This window comes from Coptis chinensis, chromosome 5 (genome assembly GCF_015680905.1).
Source record: "Coptis chinensis isolate HL-2020 chromosome 5, ASM1568090v1, whole genome shotgun sequence".
Lineage (NCBI taxonomy): Eukaryota > Viridiplantae > Streptophyta > Magnoliopsida > Ranunculales > Ranunculaceae > Coptis > Coptis chinensis.
This window is the reverse complement of record NC_141460.1, coordinates 82,865,609-82,879,081: the sequence shown is the minus strand read 5'-3', so window position 1 is coordinate 82,879,081 and position 13,473 is coordinate 82,865,609. Positions and strand designations below refer to the sequence as shown.

At 37.8% G+C, this 13,473-nt stretch overlaps 1 protein-coding gene and 1 pseudogene across 5 annotated transcripts; one reads left to right on the top strand and one right to left on the bottom strand.

The window, feature by feature from the left end:
- The first annotated feature begins 3,197 nt into the window (after positions 1 to 3,197).
- LOC147499362 (nudix hydrolase 14, chloroplastic-like) lies at positions 3,198 to 13,160 on the top strand. 4 transcript variants are annotated; one of them, XM_086561184.1, is made up of 8 exons: positions 3,198 to 3,414; positions 3,955 to 4,060; positions 4,415 to 4,492; positions 5,213 to 5,305; positions 5,445 to 5,537; positions 6,036 to 6,134; positions 6,233 to 6,462; positions 12,945 to 13,160. In XM_086561184.1, exons 1-7 carry the CDS (start codon positions 3,215 to 3,217, stop codon positions 6,458 to 6,460), a joined length of 897 nt encoding a protein of 298 aa, XP_086417310.1. In that variant the 5' UTR covers positions 3,198 to 3,214; the 3' UTR covers positions 6,461 to 6,462; positions 12,945 to 13,160. The 4 variants fall into 4 exon arrangements, with proteins under 4 accessions (XP_086417310.1, XP_086417309.1, XP_086417308.1 ...); XM_086561183.1 differs by lacking the exon at positions 12,945 to 13,160 and adding an exon at positions 9,394 to 9,528; XM_086561182.1 differs by lacking the exon at positions 12,945 to 13,160 and adding an exon at positions 7,745 to 8,557.
- LOC147499363 (alpha-L-fucosidase 1-like) lies at positions 8,146 to 11,072 on the bottom strand (annotated as a pseudogene). The gene is made up of 3 exons (XR_015195835.1): positions 9,302 to 11,072; positions 8,962 to 9,198; positions 8,146 to 8,869 (listed from the first exon to the last, which is right to left on the bottom strand). The product of XR_015195835.1 is annotated as an alpha-L-fucosidase 1-like (transcript).
- Positions 13,161 to 13,473: the final 313 nt, after the last annotated feature.

Sequence of the window (13,473 nt, the reverse complement as noted above, 5' to 3'; positions counted from 1 at the left end):
GATATATGTTGCAGACAGCTCACACCAGGCTTTGGTATCCCCCCTGATCCGCCTACCCATGTATTAGAGGCGAAGGACATGACCTTACAACAAGTCCTTGAGAGAAACGTGCATTAGAGTTGGCTAGTAGCTTCTGACCTAGTTACATTGCAAACTTATGAGCAATATTACCGTTATTGGTTTAGGGTATCTATTGGTCATTTGCTCCCAGCTGTGGGTCGTACATGCAACATTCATACGGTTAACAGAATGGGTGTCAGACGTGAATTTCAGATTGGCTAGCCGTCACAGCCGACGTTTTAGCATGGACTTGTACACACATTTGTTCCAGCGCCAGCTCCCCTTCAGTCAGAGTGGCCTTGGGTTTTCAGTTTGAGTGATCTGAGTGGCCAGACGATTTACCATCCCATTTATTCTATTGATGACACTCGCGCCGTACAGTTAGAGCCTGACCTTGGACATCTACCTCTGGTAATTATTTTTATTGGTTTTGGTTTATTATTTTTGTTTATTATGAAAACGACATAAATTATTAATAAATAATTATTTCAAGATGAGCTATGCATGAGATATGACACATGCCTTCGTGTAAATGATGGCTTGCGCTCCTCGGTATTTGCCTACAGTGTTGAGAGAGAGAGACTTCTTTCCCAGGCTTATGTGGATTATGACGATTTGAAACGCTAGGTTGATGAGTTACAGGCTCAGATTTAGCGTACAAGGGTGAGTTCATCACATGGACAGACGGAGAGTTCAGCAGAAGAATAGTCGAGGATGAGTTCACGGCAGAGGAGGCGTATGCAGGAAGTGAAGACTTGATGATTTATAATATTAAGTTTGTTGTATGACGGTTATTATTATTATGTTGTGTGATTTAGAATTGTTCATTCGATCATTTTGATAAGTTATAATTTACTTCATTTGATTAATTTGATTTAGCAAATAAATTGCAGTTTTTATTAATAGAACGACAACTAATACATGATTGCAAAAACATCAAATAAAAATAAATAAATAAAAGACAACTATTACATATCACCCTTATTACATACTACTAGAGTTACTCTGGTTATCAAGCCAGTCATCATTTTCTTCATCATTGACTCCTTCACCGTCGGAAGTTTCATTTGTAGTACTTGATCTAGTATATATATATAGCTACAATTGCTTATTGTTTTAGCTCTAAAACTCTTCGCGTATGAGGATTGAGTTTGTCGAGTGACATTGCCAACAACCTAATATCATTTTCCTCCTATCTAACACGGATTTTTTATTGCTTCAAAAATAACTTTTTTTGTGTATTCTCTTGCTTCAATTTCATCATAGTTTGAAACTACCCATTTAGAATCTCTTATCTATTTATTCGATTTTCTTTAAAAGCTTCAAGAAATTCATTCATATTTTTAGCAGTGGATGCAACATTACCCTCGACAGTAGAAGCAATTTTTTTGTTCTTCTCAATTTATTTGCTCTGCTTTTTACCGACCGACTTCTCCAAAAAACTTTCGGTACTGCTATGATCGTATTCCGAGTATAGTGAAGGTGAATGGTTAGAGTGAGGCGTTAAAGGGGTTGGGGGGTTGCGGTCGAAGAATCGAAGCCTTCAAGATCTCCGGATATTGCTTTCTTCTCTGGTCTTGAACCAAGCGTTTTATTGCGTAACTGAGTTCTTTGCCACTTTGGCGTATTTTTGACTAGATTATAACAATCTTGCCATATCCATAGTTTCCCAGTAGTAGCCGCATAAGTTGCTGCTGTGTCTGTAAGATACGTTTATTAAAAAAATAAAAATAAAATAAATAATCAATATCAATGTCTTCACGTAGTATATAAATGAAGTATAAATTAAACAGAGTATAAACGAATCTTACAATGTCTTCACGTCCCCACCCGTTTGGAGGTTGTTCTTCAAGCTTTCTTAGTATAACATGATATTTGTTGAAAAACGGTAAAAGAATCACCCAACGTTATGAGACTCTCTTCCACTTACGGTTGCGGTCAAAACCTTGAATTTCATTCATCCTACCCATAATTCGTTCCCAATACACTTGTCCCGATTGATCATTCCCTACTATAGGATCTTCTCTAATCTCAATCCACGCTCTAGTAAGAGCAATTTTTTTTTCATTTGTCCAATTTGGACCCCTGCCTTGTTTTGGTTGTGACATTGTAATTGCCTTGTTTTGTTGTGTGTGAAATGGTTTAGTTGTTTGATAAGAATGAAGAAGGAGATGAATGTATGTAAAATGAAAAAAGAGATGAGTGTAGATATATGAATGTAGAATTCCGTCCGTTTTTTGTCAATTTTTTTTTCCCGTTGGAGCACGCGACATTGGCAATGGCGCGTAGTGCTGGTCAAAGTAAGAAAAAAATTGGGGCGACACTTGCAATGACACGCGCTATTACCAATGTCGCACCGCATCCGCATCTAAATTGCCAAATTTGCGAACAAGCAGGTGATGCGACCGGATTTGAGGCCACCTAGAGATGGAATTCCGAGAAATTTTGAATTTTTCCTTCAAATTTGAAGAAAAACATATGTTATACTACCACTTATAGATGCTCTAACACCTGTGTTTTTTCTTCAAAATTAAAATTTAGGATGGGCTTAGGGCCAAAAAAGTGGTCCATATATTATTATCTTTGGGCTTGGATACAACCACCCAAAGTACCTTTGAACTTGAATATTTTCTACGTGTTTCTCCATTGATAAATCTAACTACTTTAAAGAGAATGGTTCGGTGAACAGTAGATATTTCCGATTATACTCCCATCTGATTTCAAATATTCAAGTGAGCGGAGCGAACGATTTGGGTAGAAGGGAGAGGGTATGCAGACAAAAACAAAATTGGTTGGTTTATGGCTGTCTGTCCTCACCTATATCTATCTCTCTCTCTCAACCAAATTCTAACTCTCTTTCTCTCCCTACCTACAAACTATCTAGTACTATCATTGTTCAAAAGTAAGTGTGTAATAATATATGTGAAGTAGGGGTAAAACCAAAGTAAGTGTGTAATAATATATGTGAAGTAGGGGTAAAACCGTCTATTTGTATAGTGAAACTCAGCCGTGTGTCTCTTTATTTATCACATTGTCTTCAATTTTACAAACAATTACGAGATTGCCACGGGCCGAAAGTTACTGCCCGGCCCAATCCAACTGACCGCACACAGTGGCAGTTAACTAGTTATTACTTATTAGTAGGAAACTGGAAATGAGTCTATCTCTGCTCCATCATTCTTCTCTCTTGACATTTTCCAAACAATCTTATTATTATAATAATAATAGAAATCACTTCATTAAGATGTCTTCCTCGCTATCTTCTCTTACCCACACTATAAACTTACCCGAAGGAAGTGGACAAGGAGCAGTGGAGATTATAGCCGCACCCGGCCTCACTCATTCTGAATTCAGGCAAGTTTATTTTTATTCCTCTATAGTTTTTGCATATGTAGAATCTGGTAACATTCATTATTGTATTAACTTAAGATTAAACTCCTCGATTGCACTGAAATGTGAGGGGTGTCACGTGCGGCAGTGTTAGAGAGCTTATGAGTACACGGCATTGGTGCTTGGATGGTGATTTTAAAGTCGGGGAGCAGTATGAGTTGCTTTGCCAAAGGCCCTCTACTAGCTCCGTTTGAAATTATGTGGTTTGAAGAGCCTAGTTTGGTACAGCTAGTCGGGGAGTTCAAAGACAAGCTTAGAATCTGGAAGAAGGAGGTGTTTGGAAGGGTAGACATGATGTTTAAGAGCTCAAGAGGTTGACGAAACTGATATATCTTAAAGAAGAGTGGGAATCAACAATCGAGATTGTCTCTATGTTGATGGTGGTGTAGTTTGATGTAATCTGGACTGTAACCTCTTCCTGATAATCTATCAATAAATTATATCTTTTCAAAAAAAAAACAACAGAAAATACTATTTGAATTATTAACATAATCCATTTTGCAGGACAGCAATTGATTCATCATTGTTCAAGCAATGGTTGAAAATTTTGCAAAGCAAAACCGGCATTTTAGCTCATGGAGATTTGTCTTTGAAACGAGTACTTATTCAGGTAGCTTCTTTGGCAAATCATCAGCACAAATCACTTTGATGATTCCCTCTTTTTATCTCAGTTAATGGTTTGAATTTTCCCTTACACGAAACTGGTCACAATGAGTATCCTTTCACCTTCTTTATTAGCCTCATGTACTATTTCTCACATGAGGCTCTAAGCTTGTGAGGGTGGGTAATCCTCTTGTAATATATATATATATATATTACAAGCTTTTATTGCTAGTGCCAACTTTTATTTGAAAAAATAAAAAGTATTTACCTGGTAAGAGACAATTTATATCTTCGTTTTAGGAGATATATTCCTTGTTATTGATGGAACCACTCTTATTTGCTCACTGGTATTTGGTAACAGGGAGTGGATATGTTCGGCACTCGCATAGGTTTTCTGAAGTTCAAAGCAGATGTTCTTGATAATGAAACTAGAAAAAAGGTGCTTGGTCATTGTATTCATTCTAGCACTTCAGCAGTTGAGACATGGTCTTTTCATTAATGAGAAAGTGTGTGACTGTTACATGTTTACCATGAAATTGGAGAAGTTTCAGATAAACTTTAGTGGTGCCTGAGCAACCCTGTGTTTATGGTATTTTCTTTTCGTGTGCTCACCAGTCGCCACTCATAGTGTCACATGCTTATATTTGGAGGGTTTTCTACTCTTAGGAACCTTTCCTATTATTATAACTAGAAATCAACCCATAAACCTGAAAATAAAGTCACATGAATACTAAGTTACTAACGTTGATTTGACTGAACCTGTATACCTTATGAGATGTTGTGAAAAAGTCTATAATAAAATTTTCCAGGCTTTCCCACAATCCAAACATTGAATTACTTGGTACAGCTGAAAATGAAAACAAAAATTGAGTTATCATTGTAAAAATGGAAAATTGAATCAAGTAAAAACAATATCACCAAAACTAAAAAATGTTTATCTTGCCATTGACTTTGAATTTTCTCATGGCTTTGCCTTGGCGAGAATTTCTAAATATCTCTAACTTCGGAATAATTAAACACTGTATCGATGGATTTTACATTAAAGAAGTGCATCTCTTATCTCTGTCTGTGCTTTTTTTCTTTTCTTTTTACTCCTTGCATAAATAATCTCTCTTAACATATTTCAACTTTCTCTGTAAATAAAATGACATGTCTTTAGGTTCCAGGCATCGTATTCTCACGAGGACCGGCTGTTGCTGTCCTAATACTGTTACACTCGGGGGAGGAGAGCCATGTTATTCTTACAGAGCAGGTAGCTAGCATTTTAATTGTGCTTGATAAGGAATATAACATTAATTGATTTGTGATTATGCCTATCGTGTATAATCAGATTTATATGCTTTTTTCGTTTTTGTTTGGTATTGTAGGTTAATAATTGTTACTATATGCAGGTTAGGGTTCCTGTCGGAAGGGTCATTTTAGAATTACCCGCTGGAATGTTGGACGATGACAAGGGTGATCTTGTTGGCACAGCAGTGCGTGAGGTCAATCTCTATGACTCTATCTTAGGTGGATATACATTTCTCTATGAAACTAACATACCAATAGATGCCGACTAGCAAAGTCGGTAAAACCTTTGGGTGATGATACCAGAGGTTTGGGGCTCGAACCCCGCCATGATCAAAGAGTCACTGATCTCATTTAAAACAGGCTTACCAATAAAAAAAAAAAACATACCAATAGATTGAGTGTGTGTGCCGTTTGTCTATGACGTTCATATCCTTTTCAATCTTGTTGCGAATTGAGTATCACATTATTACTTAAGAAACTGCAGTTTCTCTTCTTTCTAATTAGATATTTAGGCGATTTTTTTTATCAGCATCTGCTATTGATATATAAATTTCATCTGGAGGTAATTTCAGTTTCCTCTACTACACTATTTTACTGAGAAAACTTTTCTTCCTCCCACTACTGTTTTCTCTCTAAATGCCTTTACAAAAGGGTCCTTAACACTCATTTACACTGATCTGGTGATATGGCAGGTTGAAGAAGAGACTGGTATAAAATTAAAAATGGCAGACATGGTTGATCTCACATCCTTCTTGGACCCGTCAACTGGATGCAGGGTCTTTCCTTCACCAGTACGTTTGAAACTGATGTACCTTCTACCAAAAATATACATTCTTTGAACAATTCAAAATCATGCTCAGTTTCAGCTTTTACCTTTTTACTGTTTTAGGGTGGGTGTGATGAGGAATTGAGCATCTTTTTGTACGAAGGCCGTGTTGACAAGGAAGTTATAACGGCACTGCATGGAAAAGAAACTGGGCTTCGTGAGCACGGTGAGCTGATTAAGGTACGTGTTGTTCCCTTTGATAAGCTCTGGCGCGTAACAGCCGATGCAAAAGTTCTTGTTGCAATCGCCCTGTATGAGATGGCTAAGAGAGATGGATTTCTACCAAAGTGAAGGTACTTCCTTTCACTCTTTACCAGATGTGGCTGAACTGAATATATATATCTAACATCCCAACCATGTCAATCACATAGTATGCTTTAGAACAATGATGTGTTATGAGATCAATTATACCTGTACTTGAGAATTTGTTCTTGTCTTAGACCTTCCAATCAATATATTTTATATTTCACGAGAAGAAGTTTTTTCTTATGTAGGCTAGAATTTTTCATATATTTTAATGAGATCTTGTAGAGCTAAAATTTACTGTCCCATCATTGGCACTTGACACCTACTGTGCATATGACAAGGGGTTTGTACTAAATCCTGGGAGAGACAAATAGAATAGTGACTGAACATATTGTACCTGTCAAGCGAGGATAGTGTGACGAATGTCAAAGATTTGTTGGTTTGGTTGATGGAAGCATCAAGCATATTGTATAGGGAGTTGCTCGTGATGCAAGGTGGCCACAAATCTTCTTTGGACCAAAATAACTGTTAGAAAACATTCCTTTTTGAAGTTAAGAGACTCAAGGTATAAGTTTAGAGCCTTTGCCAACTAGTAACTAAGTTATGAGTTATGACAGTCCGTATTTTGACTGTAATCTACTAATCTGAAAAGAAGCAGCTAGCTGAAAAGCCTGATGATTTTGACTGTGGTTAGTGACTTTTGTGAATTTGTCATACGAAAAGAGACAATCTTAGCTTAAAGTTTTGAACAAAGAGCTTGTCCCAAATTTGCGCCATGGCTGCTTGTACTCATCCACTTTGGGTACTAGCTAGTTCCCTATCTATAGGTTTCCCGGTAATAAGTGTAACGGCCTTTACCTCTAACAATTGAACATTTTCAGAAGCGTAGGATGTGGGATGCTTAAGAAGTACGAACACCTTTTTTTTTTTTTGAGTTACGTTGTCTTTTGGCCAAGAGTTCAACGAAGACCCAGGGCCTTGGGAAAAATAAGCCTAGTGGTTAATGGATCGACGTCAAAATGTAATTTTAAAATCAGAGCGGGGAGAACACGTATGATTGAACTCGATCTGATATGCAGTCAGGGTCAATTATCCCCCAAACATAATCTTCTGTTATACAATTCATATTATAAAGTTTAGATAATGGTGTTTAAGAGTGTGCTTAGCTAAAAAATTGGGAAAAACAATTGTTCTCGTGGTCCTTCTATCACTGTCAACCGACCCCATAGCTGATTGTGTTTTTTTCATTAACGTGAATGCAGATGCTAGTGTTTTTCACGTGGATTAATCACTAACACATAACATTACACATGCCACTAATTTATGTAGGGATAACTTTGTGGGCAATTCTATAAGGCCCAGGATTTATGAAAAAGCTACGTGACTACGCATACAACTAATACATGTGAAGCAGTTGGGAAGAAGAAAGTTGTTTGGCAAAACCAAATGGGGCCCAATGCTGTCAATGTCTTAGCTAGTTAGCTTTCCCCATCCCATCGCCAATTTGCAGGGCTGATGGTAGTAGAATGGTCAGTAAAAGTGTACAACACAAAAAACGAAAGCTGCAGCGTCTCAACTCCAAGACAATGATAATATGATATGGAGTTTACGACTACCAAAAAGGCAATAATAAATATTAACAAAATACGATGTGTACGACTCCCATTCGTGATGTGAAGGTTTGTCGGCGCTTAAAGTTCTTGTGAAGATAAAGTTACATGGACGCAGAATGATTTAGAAAGACAGAGTTTTATTGAACTTTTCTTGTTGTACAAGTCTCTTTATTTTGGATGCCAAAATGGATCAAAATGAAGACCAATGGATGAAATCAAAGGCAGTCCTCGTGATTCCTTGATAACGATCCTCACCCGATGAGCATAAATTACTCCCTCATCGAGCCGATGAAGCCTCTTATAACCGATAGTTGTGCTCTTTGCGATTAATTTCCCGTCTGCATAAACTTCATGTTGCTTGATTCTCTGTCCAAGTCCAATAGCTTCTTGTATTCTGACAACATTGAATTTCAAAATTTTACCTTTTCCAACAAATTCAATCCAATGTTGGTCGTTTGACTCATCCCCTGGTGCCCAATATGACCACAAATGATCATCGTCAACAACCTTTTCAGTTCCAAATTCATCTGAATTTGTTCCTCTTTGACTGCTTGCTTTAATGTTACTCCCTTCAGCATAGTTGACGGTGAATATTGTATCAATGGCTTCACGAAATTCTCTTAGTCGTAGAACATCATTCGCTGATAGAAGTCCCATTGTATTGGGAGGTACATTGAGTAGTAGTACGCAATTCCGTCCCACTGATTTGTAGAAAATATTGAGTAGATGACTTAATGGCTTTGCTGTCTGATTTTTGTGCCAGAACCAACCAGTTCTAATCGACACGTCACATTCTGCTGGCAACCAGTCTGTTCCTCGTGGATCTCCTTTGTTCAAATAACTGCATTATCAATAATATATCAATGTTAAGCAACTGGAAACAGTAATAAAACGTAATATAGGCAATGTCGCTTGAAAATTGAAATTACTGACTCTTCCATGTTTCCTCCAATGGTAATTAATGTTCGATTAATTGTCGACCAACAAGTTCTCCCGGCGTATCCCTTTTCATTTCCAACCCATCTAACGTCGAGGCCAGCATCTGAAAAGATATTGATTGAGCCTTGTAATTCCTTCACCATTGAAAACCAATCATTGAAGTAGTACGACATGTTGGGCGCGTTTGAGCCTTTCGCTCCATCAAACCATATCTCTTGAACACTTCCATATCTAGCCAAATAACAAGAAACAAATAGCAATCAGTGTTGAAAAATTACAGAAGTATAACGTTTACTTTATGGATATTTAATTGTTATTCTCTTCCTGAATTCACCTGTTGAGCAACTCTTGTAGTTGGCCTAAGTAGTACTCATTATACTCTATCTCATGACCATATCTTTTCTCATGTCGATCCCACGGTGACAGGTACAAGCCGACGTCCACACCCCGTTTACTAGCTGCATCAACAAACTCTCTTACCACATCCCCCTTTCCATCCTTCCATGGACTACTTATAACAGAATGATCAGTATATTTAGAAGGCCATAAACAGAACCCGTCATGATGTTTTGCGGTGAGAATCATTAATGAGACTCCAGCTTCAACGGCAGCATCGACCCATTGATTGGCATTGAGCGCAGTTGGGTTAAAGATAGCTGGGTCTTCATGCCCAGTCCCCATTCTGAGTCAGTAAAAGTGTTCACTCCAAAGTGATGGAACATTATTATTTCTCGCTGTTGCCATTTTAGTTGTGAAGCTGAAGGGAGTGGAAGAATTGGTAATGGTGGTGTTGTGGCTGGTTTCCAGCTTGAAGCAGCAGTGTATCGGAATATTTGTAGTAATGAAAACGCAAACAAGAAAAACCAGAACACAGCCATAGCACACATGCACACACCCAATAGTCAATGTGGTATGGCCACTATGGTGTGCTTTTGGTGTGAGAATTTGAGAAATGAGGGTGGATATAAAAAGATGAATGAGAATGTGTCAGTGGAACCAAGACAAAAAGTAAAACAAGATGCTGAGAGCTATATTTACAGTTCCGAGTTTGGATGATTGCTGCATGTGTGGCCGTGTGGGTAGTATAGTTCACGGGTTTTTATACTACTTTGCAGGCATAATTATGCACTTCCCAAATATTATTGCAACTGAATTTGTTCGAATCTCAAAACGCAATTGTTGGCTTGTTGCAAACAGCGCGCCACTTAATTTTGTGCTTTTGTTATGGAATATAGTTTGTTGCAATTTCTTTTGTTTCAATATATGGTTAGTTCTTTACCCCCAAAAAAAAAAATGGTTAGTTGACGAGAATAATATGAAATGTGAACGACAAGAGAAAGATAGAGAGGAAGAAACAAAATAGTGGGCACTGGGCAGGAATCTTTATATTGATCCTATTAAGAGAGAATGAAAGCGGATTATTGCAGCTTTGCATATTAAACGTGGACAGTCTTATTCCGTATTATCTTGGACATGAAAATTCTACCAAGAGGTATTTCCTATTTCTTTAGTGGAATTGTGGAATACCTTAAAGGTTCTCAAGAATGGCTTCATGTGGAATGTTGGTGAAGGCATAGTTCGGGATTTCAGAATTTTCGGATTCCGAAAAATCTAAAAACTTAAATTTATAATATTTCAACCCATGTTATATTCAGAATTTAGACTCTATATTGTTTTTTCCAATTTTTTGAAAAATTGAAATATTGGACAGAATTCCGATATTCTGTTTGGAATAATGAACACTGGGTGAAGGAGGGTACTAAGAGCATCTTTAGGAGAGCTACTAAAAAAACACCAAAATTTTGAACAAAAAAAAACACCAAACCAAAAAAACACCAAACAACTTTAGGAGCAACATCAAATTTTCGACATCAAACTATGCGGTTTTGGATAAACCTCGCCATATAGCCCACGCAGTTTTTCCAAAACCGCGGCCACTAAAGCCCAACTGATAGGCCCAATCCCACGCGGTTTTGAGAAAACCGCGCGATGTTCTGAACACCGTGTGCTATTTCTACATAAACAGGACCAAAGTCGCGCAGTTCAATCACTTTCAACTTTTCTCTCAATTATAAACTCTCTCCTTAGTAAAAAAAACAAAAAACAAAAACTTACCTAAACTCTTGAAATTTTATATGGATCATTTTGAACCTTTTGATGATGATGATTGACAGTACACAGACGACATTGGCGATGGGGGAGAAGAACCTGATGAAGTATAATACGGTGGGGGAGAAGAACCCGAAGATGTCGTGCCGACTGATAGACATCCCTATGTACTGGAGTATAACACGTGTCGAGTGCAGTGGCTAATACTCAGGTAATTAATTAATTTTGATTAAATATTTTGAATATTATGCATTAATTAGTTGAGTTGGACCAATTAATTATTTATCTTATACACATTATTATTTTTTCACAATATCAGCATGTTATTGACTACCGAGTTAGATCGGCTTTACTTGGTGTTAGAGAGTAGTGGAAGACTATTAAGAGTTTGGATGAGTTTGTACACATTAGAGATAGTATTTTGTATACACTTTTGGGTCTTTTGGTTTATGTGGATTATGAGAAGGTTGATTGGGCAGTGGTCATAGTTTTAGTAGAAAGATGGTGAAGTAGAACTCATACATTTCATTTTCCTTGTGCGGAGTTAGGGTTCACACCACTAGACTTCACTATGATTTCTGTATTGAGTATCGGTATAAGCCAACCGATATTTTTTCATACAAATTATGAGAATATGGATAGTATGCTTATGAGTTTTCCTCGCTTGGATACAGATGCTTATGATTCTTCTGGTATTAAGCTATCTCATATTAAGACTGCATATATGGAACCCCTCTTAGATCCCGATACACGAGCCGGAGTTAGCTTTGACCGCTCTACCCGGTATGAGGGTGTTTGATGTGTATGTTAGGGCTTTTTTATGTTTTTTTATTGGGCATGTTCTCGTTTCCCAATAGTCATTCTACTCTGATCTTGTTGGGATATTATGCTTATGTATCCGATTTGCATGCTATGAGAGATTATGACCGGGTAACTCAAAGATATGCCACATTGATAGCGGCGTTAGATAAAGTTTCACGATTATTGAAAGTAGAAGTCCCTCGAGTTAGGATTCACGGACTTTTAGAGATTTGGCTTTATGAGTACTTTTGAACTCTTTGTCCTAACATAGTCATGATTGCTGATACTCGCCCTAGATTTGGTAGTTGGTCAGGGCCTCACTTGACTCGTAACAGGGGGCATATTAGAAATAATGTCTGTATGGCTCGTGCTCAGATTGATATTAGATCATTGTCATCTATTAAGTGGAGACTTTGGCGTTTGTCTACTGCCATTGACGATCCAGTTCTGCAGCATGCTTGTGTGTTGTCATGCCACATAGTTGTTTTTGCTGCACATGACTGTAAGGTTTGGTACTGTGGCGACCGATGTTGGAGGCAGATGACTGGACGTTATGGAGTTTCATGTGCTCCCATGCCAGATGTTAGTGATGCAAAGTCGTGGGATAGAACTCAAGTTCATGAAATTCATGCCAGTGGTGGTCCTTGGCTAGATGCGTCTTCTTTTGTTGTTGAGTAGACTGCTGATCAGTATTATAGATGGTGGAACCGTGTCTCCATGGGTCCGTTGTTGCCCCCTGTTGGTCGAGCTAGCAACTTCGAGTTTGTGGGCCTGGAAGGGATGAGATGTGAGCTACGTATTCCTCATCTGCCACAGTTTGTTTACAACCCACAACCTCTGAATGCATATCATCCAACTCTCGTGTTTGGTAGTAATACTCAGATGTTTGCCGTGTGTGGACCTGATGGGGAGGCTACTTATATTTCCATTCCTGAGGTGCCTCGTGCTCGTTGTCATGAGTTAGAGCCGCAGATTGATCAGTATACCACGGTGAGTTTAGTTATTTTATTTTTCTTATTCATTATATATATAATATGTACTCACAATGTATTTTCTTGGATTTTCAGGCTGAGATTCGGGAAAGATATGAGAACCAGATTTGTATGTTTGATGGAATGAAGACTGCCGTGTATCATTATAGCCAAAAAAGGGAGGAGGCATATTTTCAGACATATTAGCAATCTCAGCGTGCGTATGACGAGACTCGAAAAGCGTATGAGGATATTCAGCAGGTGTACACGCAACAACATCAGGGATATGAGGAACTTCAGGCTGAGGTAGTTAACCTTCGTGCTTGCATTTAAAAGATCTTGATTCTCAGGTTAGGAACTTAGAGGAGCAGTTTCAGAATATCCAAATAGAGAGAGGAGAGGCATCGAGTGGTAAGGGGCGTAAGAAGAGAGTTAAATAAATTTTATGTAATATAATAGGTTTTGGATCATTTTGGATATTATATCATAATCATAGATTTTGGATTGCACAATTCTTAATTTTTTAATTTCTCTAATTTTTTTTCGATTTTGATCACAATTCTTAATTTCTTCAATTGCACAATTCTTAATTTCTTAACTTCTATGCACAATTCATAATTTCTCA

What these genes read in the sequence shown, in the direction of transcription:
- LOC147499362 (XM_086561184.1), top strand. Translation starts at nt 3,215, where the DNA reads ATGAGTCTATCTCTGCTCCATCATTCTTCTCTCTTGACATTTTCCAAA. An exon ending in CTCACTCATTCTGAATTCAG is followed by an intron (nt 3,415 to 3,954) that starts GCAAGTTTATTT and finishes TCCATTTTGCAG; the next exon opens with GACAGCAATTGATTCATCAT. An exon ending in ATGTTATTCTTACAGAGCAG is followed by an intron (nt 5,306 to 5,444) that starts GTAGCTAGCATT and finishes TACTATATGCAG; the next exon opens with GTTAGGGTTCCTGTCGGAAG.